This window comes from Cyphomyrmex costatus, unplaced genomic scaffold (genome assembly GCF_001594065.2).
Source record: "Cyphomyrmex costatus isolate MS0001 unplaced genomic scaffold, Ccosl1.0 scaffold55, whole genome shotgun sequence".
NCBI lineage: Eukaryota > Metazoa > Arthropoda > Insecta > Hymenoptera > Formicidae > Cyphomyrmex > Cyphomyrmex costatus.
The window spans coordinates 877,291-888,673 of NW_017279708.1; the positions used below are offsets into that span (position 1 = coordinate 877,291).

At 36.3% G+C, this 11,383-nt stretch overlaps 2 protein-coding genes across 3 annotated transcripts; one reads left to right on the forward strand and one right to left on the reverse strand.

Annotated features, from left to right (window-relative positions):
- Positions 1 to 769: 769 nt before the first annotated feature.
- Positions 770 to 4,930, forward strand: IleRS-m (Isoleucyl-tRNA synthetase, mitochondrial). The gene is made up of 15 exons (XM_018546494.1): positions 770 to 1,044; positions 1,213 to 1,335; positions 1,411 to 1,558; positions 1,625 to 1,829; positions 1,907 to 2,217; positions 2,331 to 2,497; positions 2,589 to 2,825; positions 2,906 to 3,078; positions 3,147 to 3,285; positions 3,376 to 3,533; positions 3,606 to 3,749; positions 3,822 to 4,035; positions 4,098 to 4,350; positions 4,414 to 4,595; positions 4,697 to 4,930. Exons 1-15 carry the CDS (start codon positions 832 to 834, stop codon positions 4,928 to 4,930), a joined length of 2,901 nt encoding a protein of 966 aa, XP_018401996.1. The 5' UTR covers positions 770 to 831.
- Grip163 (gamma-tubulin complex component 6) lies at positions 4,552 to 11,266 on the reverse strand. Of its 2 annotated transcripts, none has more exons than XR_001940864.1 (15): positions 10,358 to 10,454; positions 10,037 to 10,275; positions 9,869 to 9,968; positions 9,446 to 9,796; positions 9,273 to 9,383; positions 9,040 to 9,210; positions 8,675 to 8,967; positions 8,367 to 8,586; positions 8,047 to 8,278; positions 7,769 to 7,961; positions 6,011 to 7,682; positions 5,731 to 5,940; positions 5,480 to 5,652; positions 5,050 to 5,402; positions 4,552 to 4,606 (listed from the first exon to the last, which is right to left on the reverse strand). XR_001940864.1 is itself a non-coding variant. In XM_018546493.1 (15 exons), the coding sequence occupies exons 1-15, from the start codon at positions 10,867 to 10,869 to the stop codon at positions 5,102 to 5,104; spliced, it is 4,668 nt and encodes a 1,555-aa protein (XP_018401995.1). In that variant the 5' UTR covers positions 10,870 to 11,266; the 3' UTR covers positions 4,996 to 5,101. The 2 variants fall into 2 exon arrangements, 1 of the variants encoding a protein (XP_018401995.1); XM_018546493.1 differs by lacking the exon at positions 4,552 to 4,606 and adding an exon at positions 10,677 to 11,266 and having other exon boundaries at positions 4,996 to 5,402; positions 10,358 to 10,566.
- Between the last annotated feature and the right edge of the window lie 117 nt (positions 11,267 to 11,383).

The window sequence follows — 11,383 nt, forward strand, 5'->3', positions numbered from 1 at the left end:
CGTTACTCTCGCAAATGAATATCAGAGCAAGAAAATATTAATCACAGATAATATATTTATCACTCTCACGTTATACGATTAAATAGAACGTCTTTTGTGCACAAATTTAGATAATGGATTTTGAAGCTTTATAAATTGCCGAATTTACGTTAATGTGTTAAAATGACGGAATATATATTCGTATAAATAATCTGTTAATAAGTACACATATTACCTGTAAGAGCCAAAAGTTTTCCTTGAAACAGTTCAACGACAACTAAAATTTAGCAATTACAAATTTAACATCAATAAAATTAGTCGGTCACCTTCTTTAAAGATACTGCGTATTATCTTACCAGATGACGCGGGTTATTAAAGGGATGTAAAATAGATAACAATTTTTTTCATAATAATTAAATAACAGACGTTGAGATGATTCTCACACAATCAAAACGTACATATAAACAGAATTGTAAACACTAAATTTTGAGAGACGGTGATGTATTGTCAGTATTATTTATAAAACAAAAATTTCTTTCGATATTTCTCTATTAAAAGATATTAAAAATATAGATAATATAAATAATGAAAAATATAACAAATGATGAAAATAAATCCAAAACAGTTAACAGGAGTAAAAGTAAAAGTTTCAGAAACTCGACGTAGAGGATGAAATATCGACATTTCACGGTATATTGTTAGTGAGTCTTATTTCAAATAGATCGTAGTGCACGGCACATGCGTGTATGAAGTCGATGAGATTGTGGCATTTAAAAATGGCGTAACAGGTTCGAGTGAAGGAATTGAGGTTAGGAGATAAGGTTAAAAAACGGGGTGTCTTTTTGTATTTGGATGTCTGTTCTTAACGCGAAGATGAGGCGTTTGTTTAAGACAACCGAGTTTACTTTGCGGACTTACGCAGAATTCTATCACGCAATATGGATGAGAGGCGTGAAGAGCGCCACAAAACAAAGTTACACAAAAACTGTGTTGCTGCCACAAACCAATTTCCCGGCGCGACTTGGCGGCAAAAAACGAGTAGAAATGGATAGTTATTTAATAGAGGTGGATTCTCTTTGTCTATCTACCTTTTTTTTCATTATTTATCATCTAAATTAGAACGTCTAGTTTCCGATAAAATCGCTGAATGTTTGCATAAATCTTAGCTGTTATGATTTAACTATACTAAACAATGGTAATCTAATATACTATGACTTTTCCGGTGTGCTATAGAAATGCGGCTTCTTAGAATTATACAACTGGCAGAGGCAGAATCTTGAAGGACCAGACTTTATCTTGCACGATGGACCACCGTATGCAAATGGAAGGCCGCACATGGGTCATGCTATTAACAAGGTTTTCATTAATAAAGAGTTTTATGGCTCATCCTGTTATTATACTAATATTTAGGAATTATTTTTGTTCTCTTAGGTCCTTAAGGATATTACTTTAAGAAGCAAAATTATATCAGGCAAAAGAGTACATTATATCCCAGGTTGGGATTGTCATGGTTTGCCAATTGAACAAAAAGTACTTGGTGATATAAAAGATAACAATCCTTTAGAAATTCGCCGCAAAGGTATATTGGTATATAAACCTCTCAACACGCGATATTTCTTGTTCTCCTAAAATTTGTCATTTGTAGCTGAAAGATATGCAAGCGACGCTATCATAAAGCAGCGACAAGCTTTTACGTCATGGGGTATTATGGCTGATTGGAATGAATCAGGATGTTATTTTACAAACTATACCTCATACGTAAAAAACCAGATGCAACAATTTATAAATCTATACGACAAAGGACTTGTCTTTAGAGCCTTTAAACCAGTATATTGGTCACCGTCCTCCAGGTACAAATGAGAAATATCTATAGATCACTCTAAAAAGGTACCTTTAGCTTTTAATTTTTTTATTTTTGTAATTGTAGAACAGCATTAGCAGAATCAGAATTGGAATACGACAAATCTCATGAGAGCAAAAGTGTTATTATTCGCATGCGACTTGACACACACACATTAGCCTCGAGATTAAAAGACTTGGAAAATAGACCACTTTATGCCCTTATTTGGACTACTACACCATGGTCATTGATAGCTAATCAAGCTATAGCTTTCTCCAATGATGTTGTATACTGTATTGTGGAAGATAATTCACAAAATCTGTATATTCTTGCACAAGAGTGCTTAACTAATATTAAGAAGAAGCTTGGTCCATTAAATTTTATTACGACTGTTTTGGGTAATAGTTTGCTACACATATGTTATATTCATAAATGTATACTTTGAAACCTTATTATTAGACACTTTGTGTGTGGCAACTGAGTAATAAATGAAAGATGGATTTATTAATAGGGCAAGATTTAGGCAACGCCAAGTATCTTCATCCTGTTACGAAACAAAGTTTACCATTCTTATCTGGACGTCACATTACAACTGATGTTGGTACTGGCTTGGTTCATACAGCTCCCGCGCACGGACCCGAGGACTTTCTCATCGCAATTGAGAATAATATACCAGTTGTAAGCTATCTTTTATCGATGACAATGTAATTTATATTCTAATTAGTTGCATCACACGATTTTATCAAGTCAATCCATGTCACTGTTATAGTTATCTTTGATAGACGACGACGGACGTTTTACCAAAGAAGCAGGTGATGAGTTCTCTGGCTTAAATGTTCTAAACGATGGCGCTACGAAGGTCTTGCAACGTATTGGTGAAGACGTGTTGCATACTGACACAATTATGCATAGCTACCCATACGATTGGCGAACCAAGAAGCCTGTGATCATCCGCGCGAGTCACCAATGGTTTATAGACATAAGGTCTATTAAGGAGAAAGCAATTGTAAGTTAGCCGGATCTTTCTGAAACGGGCATGTTATTATTACGCATTCATTACGTGGGCTTATGTCTTTTTTACGCAAGGACAGCATCGCAAATATAAGGATATATCCGGAGCAAAATCAGACGTCGTATTTGAATGCATTGATTGCTCAAGTTAAGCAACGACCGTATTGGTGTATTTCTCGACAACGATCCTGGGGAACACCGATACCAGTGTTACACAATAAACGAACTGGTGATATGTATACAAGCAGGTGATTTTGTTAATTAGCAATACAATTAACAAGTTTCGAATAAGATTACACATACTTTCATATTATAGAAAATGGATCGAGAGATTGTGCAAACTGATGGAACGATACGGAACCGATTATTGGTGGGAGCTATCGACCGAAAAATTAATTGGTCGTGAACTTCGACAGGAATTTAATGACAATATAGATGATTTAGAAAAAGGCACTGTATGTACAAAAATAATAATCTTTTTTAACAAAATTTTAGAATATCAGTATCATGCATGATTGCAAAACTCGTGACTATATTTCTTAAAGGATATCATGGACATTTGGTTGGATAGCGGTCTCTCGTGGTCGGCTGTTTTACCAGAACATAAAGCAGATTTATATTTAGAGGGAATGGATCAATTTCGCGGTTGGTTTCAGTCATCTTTACTAACATCAATTGCTCTTCAAGGACGTTCTCCTTTCAGGTAGCTCACGCAACGTGAAATTAATTACCAGCTCTCATACATATTTATATATTTATGTCGCTTTTTCCAAAGCGCGTTATTCGTGCATGGATTTGCTGTAGATGATAAAGCCACGAAAATGTCGAAATCAGTTGGAAACGTTATAAATCCCGAGCAAATTACCAAAGGAGGAGAAAACTTGAGTAAAGATCCGGCATATGGTGTGGATACTCTGAGGTCAGTTAAAAATATTCGCTAATGTATTTGCTACCTTTGGAAATAAAATAATTAATAAAAAGAAATTGATAGATGGTGGGTAGCTAGCCACGGGTGTCAACACAGCCAGATTCCAGTTACAACCGCGTTATTGCGCGAGAGTCACGAATCTATACAAAAAATGCGCTTAGTCTTACGATTCCTTTTAGGTGTTTTACATTCATACAGTGAGGGAATCACAGTCGAACCGGAATACCTCTATCTTGACAAATACATGTTACATTCTCTGCATCAATATAATAAAAAGGTAAGGATATTTAAGAAACCTCTACATATTATTTATGACATTCTCAATTCTCTATCTTACAGATTCAAAATTTATACGACAATTATTTGTACCATTATGTGTGTAAATTAGTAACGTATTTCCTGACAAACACCGTGTCGCCTATATACTGTCATTTAATAAAAGATAGACTTTACTGCGATGAAGCAGTGTCCCCAACGCGTCTGGCTGCGGTAGAAGTAACGCGTGAAACCTTGACCGTACTTGCGAGATCTATCGCGCCGATCGTTCCGCATTTAGCGGAAGAAGTATGGTTATATCACCCTGAAAATTTAGGTAAGTGATTTAATAAGAAAGCATTTTCCACGCATTATATTACTGTCCGCGTGTTATTTACAGCATCAGTACCACTATATCATACTGAATATAAAGTACCAGAAACTTGGCATCAACCGGAAATTGCTGGGCACATAGAAACAGTTCTAAGCTTGAGAAGTAAAGTGCACACATTGGCTGATCGTAACACATGGGAATTGTCGGGCATCTTAAAGGCTTCGAAAAATGACTATAAATCACTTTCGGTGAGGGACTTCTATAAATCGTAAATTTTATATCAGTCCCTAACTCACAATAATAATGATCAAATGTGATTATTATAAGTCATATCTGTTTCATTTTGTAGATACTTCAAAAAAATCAGGAATCCTCTACGTCAGAACTATGCGACATTTTGCAACTTTCGTCAATTGTATTGATAGAATTACCCACGGTAACCGAGACACAGGTTGAGTTACATAATACTGAAAAAGTGCTCTGCCAAAGGTGCAGGCGATATCCTGAATTAGATAAAAACGGCCTTTGCAGTCGTTGCATTAAGGTACTCGATGTAACGAATGTATCATCGATATCCGTGTAAGCGGTAATTATTGGCTGTTTCGTAACTATCACTTATTTTACTAAATAAATATAAGAGATTTCTCCTTTTTTTGAAAATTAAATTCCTTTTAATGAATCCCTACAAGAGAGATTACTCACATTCTTTTACACTCAATACATCGATCGTAAAAGACGGAATTTAATCACAGTGCTATTGTTGCTTCGTCGTTAAGTCATACATGTCATTTATATTCAAAGCATTAAGAAAATGCGTTAGGTGCGGTTGGTACCCGCTGATAGCCAACTTGTGCGCGACGTGTGCCATGTACGTCCGCCATTCACAAAACGATTGATACATTTGCTCTAAGCTCTTGAAATTCGGATGACTGTACCGACCAGTGCTGTCGACAGTCCAAGCTTGTGACCTCAAGCGATTGTGAAACTTTAATATGATTTTAAAGATAGTGATCAAGCAGACGCGCATTTTTTCTCCACGCGTGTTGAGCATACACCTGAAAAAATCGGAATATCATAAGTCATACGTGTCGAAAAACAAGTCCCAAACAAACAATCAAGTCCCAGAGACTACCTTGAAAGTATCCTTTTAATATAATTCACGTGCGAGAGATAAATCTGATCTATTGTTCGGGAATTTTGCAGATCCTTCTCGAACTCATTCCAACTCGCGTGTAGTACGCTACATGTCAAATAATTGTGAAGAGCATTCATAAATTGTGTCATGGAGTGCCTATATAACTGCAACTGTCCGCAAAACATATAAAATCAATAAGATGATTTTTTGATTTCTCAATATCTCAGTATCTGCGATAGATGATTTACCTTGTGATATTGGTCTGAATTAACTGCGTTACGCTCCATCTTCATTATATTAAAATCTTCCTGTAGTACCCACGACATCCTACCAATCATTATTAAAAACTTGAACACTTTACTGTATTGCAGCATCATCATGTCATCTAAAACAATATTCAAGGGCCATGCTATCTTATAATTGAGGCAAAGACATTCCAGTACATTCGGATCTGAAATCTGCAAGAAACTATTATTAATATCGGAACAAGTATCATAATAATAATTAAAAACAGATAATCACACTTACGTATAACTGGCATGGTTTGTCAACGGCAGAAAGACTCAAAAGTTCTGAATTGGCGTAATTATTGCTGAACGAGTTCATAAGCGCCTTCTCCAAAAGATTCGTAAGGGTAGCGGAATTGAAGAGTTCGATTGGCGCGGATATTGCGTAGAGCCGCGAATAAAGCGAGTCCGTTAGACTCTTTGCGAATTCACCATTCAAGAGGAAGAAATAACTACGTAAACTGTGCAAATGCGAAAGCATGTTGTGCTCATTCACTAGGTATTTAATTATCGCATTGTTAACCAGCCGGGTTTGTATCTGCAGGGGAATAATGATGGATTTTTCCAAGTACACTTGAAGGGACGTATGGTCGATCATCTCGACGTCAGCTATGGTCAGAGACGAAGGTGGGGTCGACGATTTCACGTCGGAACTAATACCGAATAGATTCGGCAGCTTGAAATTACTGCTCATTGGAGACTCAAAGCATGTTGTTTCTTCTGTGATCGATTTCGTCATATCGTCGGATAAAGATGACACTTCCTGTCCTGCGTTCAAAGCGAATATATCATCGCTATTCGGTATCTGCGACAAAGGAGTATGAATTGATGCTGTGGTGAAATTGTCAGTCGTACATGACATCGGTGTATCTATATTATTTTGTTGCTGCATACTATTCAATATCGGCTCATTTGTTTCATTATTTGTATCGTTGGCCTTATTTGCATACTCTTCGTCATTCATAGGCCCGTGTACGTTTATCGTTTCTGCTGGCAGTCGGATATTAGTTGTTCGTGAAAGGACATTATTGTTCACGTTTTCTTTCGTATTTGAGCTTGATTCACTATTAATCAATATACGATTATTACCGTTTGTATTTGTGCGATCAATAAATCTTTGATTGTCCGTGAGTAACGTACTGAGCTCATTGTTATTCGGAGTCATACCGTACTCTTGCATCAGAACTTTAAGTTTGTTAGTTTGTGCAACGGTCATATTATCTATCCTGTTGATAGCTAAGGACTTAGGCCTGTTAATAGCACCAATAATTCTCTCGGTTACCTCGTCGGCTTCCAAGATATTGTTTAAACGAGTATTGAGCGTGCTCGTTTTATCGTCATCATTTATTATCGTATGGATGTTTTTCATTGCTTCGTCACGCAGGAAATCTTGCAGATTGCTCTTCTCGTTATTTTTCTTATAGACCTTATAATTTAATGATGGAGTTTCTTGCGGTAGATGTACATTCTGCGTATCCGCCGTTGTGAGGGAATCCTCAATTGTAATTTTCTTATCCGATGTAATATCTTTATCAGACTCATAATTTTCAACAGGCGAAACATCCGAGCATTCAACGTTAAAAAGATCTTTAGGGCTGCTCTGATCGGAAATGTCTGTCGTAGCTACATCCAACAAGCCGTTTTCTGCAAAGTTGCTATTTTCGTCTTGGTTGGACGCAACTTCTGCTTCGGGCGAAGTATTTTTATTTTGTTCGTCGATATCGACGACTATATTTTCATCGGAACTTAACGTAGTAGCATTTTCCGATATTTTCATATCGAGTCTCTTTAGAGATTTTAATAATTCCGCTCGTCTTTCTAAATAACTCATTCGCGTCTTTCGCCAAATAGATCGTGCACGGTTACTCTCTATATCAGCAGTTAATTTAGCATAATAATTTACAAGATTTTCTCTGAAACAAGCGAAATCATTAATATTTAAAATTAAAATGAGTAACAATCATTTACCTTCATTTAAATTTAAGATATTAAACCTCACCTTTCGGCTTGCTGTTGTTCCCGCATTTCTTCCTGCTCTCGATTAATCTTTTCGAGTAACAATTTGTCAGCTAGCAGTTCATTCTCCTTTTCCTTTTCTTTAATCAAAGCGCTCGCTTCTGCCTGTTGTTTCAATTCTTGCAGCAATTCTCGTTTACTTTGCGCAGCTTTCATGTTGAGTTCCTCGCGTTGCTCTAAAGGAAATATCATGGAAACTGTTACATATGTGCATCTTTAATTTAGAATTCGATAAAAATTGGAAACGTAAGAATATCTTACTATCCAGCCTCGACAACGTTTCATGTTGTGCGCGTATCACGAGCTCAGCCATTTCTTTCTCAGCTTTCTTTTCATCCTGAATTGCGGATAATAGAGATACGATTGGTCCCAATGCCGCCTCGCCTTTACGTTCGTATTCTTGACATCTTAGCAATTGCTCTCGCAGCATGGACACACTCAAGCAGACCCTCACTTCCGGTTGAGCGTTGAGAGAAACATTACATACAGGATTCTAAAATGCAAACGTTAAAAAATCTTTTTATTTAATTCACAATTAAATTAATGAAAACAAATTAGCTTCAGTAATGAAAAGTAATGACCTTTGGACTGCAGATTTTTAAAAGTCGCAACGTCTTCCCACATTGCAGTATCGACTCCGACAATTCAGATAAGAAACCAGGTACCGATTTGGTATCGATAGCGAAACCTTCCGTCCAAAACTTGCGTCCTCTCTTTCGCAGATAATGAGACCGTGCTTGAATCATAAATTCTCCGTAAATATCATCGCACATCCCCTCGAACAACCAATTTTGCAACAATCTATAAGAATAATTAGTAAATATTTGATTTAGCATTCTTTGCCTTTTTATAAAAAAAAAAAAAAAACACGAAAAAAACGTTTTCTTACTGAAAGTAGACTTCACAGCACGATTTTAATATGGAATAAAACACCAATGCGACCTTCGGATTGGTGACATTGGTCACCTCTTTGTAAATGTGAGTCAAAATTCCACTACCATCGCTTAAAATGCATTTATTTGTGCTACAGCCGCATAGTTTCGCAACTTCCACGATTAAACTCGCCAGTGGATGAATCTGTTTGAACAGGCTTAACAATCCGGGAAATTTATGTTTGTTAAGAATTCTTTGCAATGCCGAACGATAGTAAAGGAGTAGCTCTTTAATATTGGCGCACATTGCCTATAATTTAATTGCATGTAATTAAAAAATATAAATAGCCTGTATCATAAAAATTTGTGCAATTATAGATACCTTGAATATAAGACCGTTCTGCTGCAATTTACCAGTTTGTGGATCGGGCGTGATAAGATGCGACAAAGACTTGAAACTGTTGCCCCAACAAAATGCTTCTTGGCAAGTAACTTTCAATGACTCGAAGCTTATGCCATGCACTATAATGTTCTCCTCCAATTTAAATCCTGTCTGAAATAAGACTAGCATAACATATAAAACTCGCAATTGCGTAATTTATTAAATCTACGTACCACAGTATCATATTTAAAGGAGTCTGAATCTATACCAAATAACAATAATTTGACATCTGATAAAAATTTCTCAGACGAAACCTCTAGCATTAGGGATATGGAATTCATTGCCTATAACATACAAAGAGAACAATTTTTGCATGATGCATTTGCACAAGCATTATCGTTTTTACCTTCTTTGGCAGCAATGATAAAATACTTGTTTCTCTTATCCTTGCTAAGTGCAGCGCAGTCTCTGGCAGATCGGTGACAAATAACAACTGTTTGGAAAATTCCGGTGTTCCAAGAGATTCCCACGTTCGTAATTTGGAGACACAATCGCCAGAAAATAGTACCTCTTTCCAATCAATGTTACTTGTGACGTTTTTTGATTCATTTGTAAAACTACGATCAGATTTTTCCAACGACACAGCATAGAAACGATTCTCAATTTGATTATCTACAGACTTTATCCATTCACAGGGTAAAGTCATATTTGACATAAATCTTTGTGTAGATAAATATACCTTATTTGTTTGTTCTACCTGATAAAAAATATGATTCATAACTATAAACAACAAATGTATATAAAATACATACATATATATATATCATACCATAATATGTGTTGAGAAAGGAGTAACCATGTTATATTGTTTTGCTGTATTTTCAGTACAGCTTGATATGCAGGGGAACATTTCAATAGCATTATTACACCTAAAATAATAAGTGAAAAATTGATATTTATTTACAGAAAATAAGACTTAACATCACTGCGATCATACCTAATCATTTGGATACCTAGAGTAGCTTTTGATACACACTGATCTTCGAAAGATTCTCTGCTAACAAAATTGGTCGCTGTATCTTGTCTAGTATAGGTTCTGCGTATGCCCAGCATCGCTTCAAACTTTTCTGACAAGATAAAGGATTCCATGGGATATGTTTGAAACATTGGTACACCATTCGTAGATGTAACATTCTCAGGCAAGAAGGGATTAGTTTTACCATAATGAAATACATCCTGAACAAAATTTGACTCAAATTAGCTTTAATATCAATTTGAAAAATTAATTGTGAGATTAAATATGTAATATTATAAGTACCAATGGAGTTCCTGTGTCAGTTTGAAAGTTTTTGAGCTCTACCAACAATTGCAATGTAAAAATGACAGTATCTTTATCACCCTCCATGGAACATAGCTCGCTTATCAAACTTTCTAACTTTTTCGCCTCTGACACGCGTTTCAGGGCTAGTCTAAGAACGAAAGCATGCTTCAAGATCTCCATTAGAGGATCAGAATTTGCTGCATTTCCTGTAATTGTGTCAACAAAGTATTGTTACTTGAAAAAAAAATCGATATTATTTCTTTGTCTTGTTTATTTAATCTTGTTCCATTCCTTGTTTTAAGGCATACAAATGTACCTTGATTGTACGTCTTATTACTCTTATTTAACAATATCTCATAAGCCTTCGAGCGAAAGTCCTTCACTATCTTGACATCGCTCTTGGGCGGCATGTAGGAACTCCCATTCTCTGAGCGATTCATCTGCAACGTGTGCCTGACCAGCTGCGTGATGAGCTCGTAGATGTTAGCGTCGTCCCGTTCTAGATCCATGATCGAAATACTCCCTCAACCGATTATTGATTAATCGTTGCGACGAGTCGCGGGAGACGGCGATTATTTTCATAGTGCCATAGTCAGCCATAACAACGAGACTCGCGTGGAGATGGAGGAAGAGGATTCTGGAATTGCAAACACACCCGGAAGACCTCTGGTGGCGAGTGTAAAACGACTGATTGTACAAAAAATGAGTGAGCGAGAAAAAGAAAACATGAGCGAAAAAGAGATGTGTAATTACGATAATCACTATTTATCGACGAACGAATGACAATGTAAAATACAGCGACGTTAAACGAAAAATTAGAGATTGATGAACTTCAATCGAGCGACATTCTGACCCCCTTACGTGAATTTTCGATCAAATTTGGAACTTGATATGACAAAAAATAAAAAACGCATGGAGATGCAAATAGGAGTAGTACATACAACGGAATGACGATGTATAGTATTAATTTTATTGCGTTATTATACATATGCACACATACATGCACATCGTGACATTGAAGGA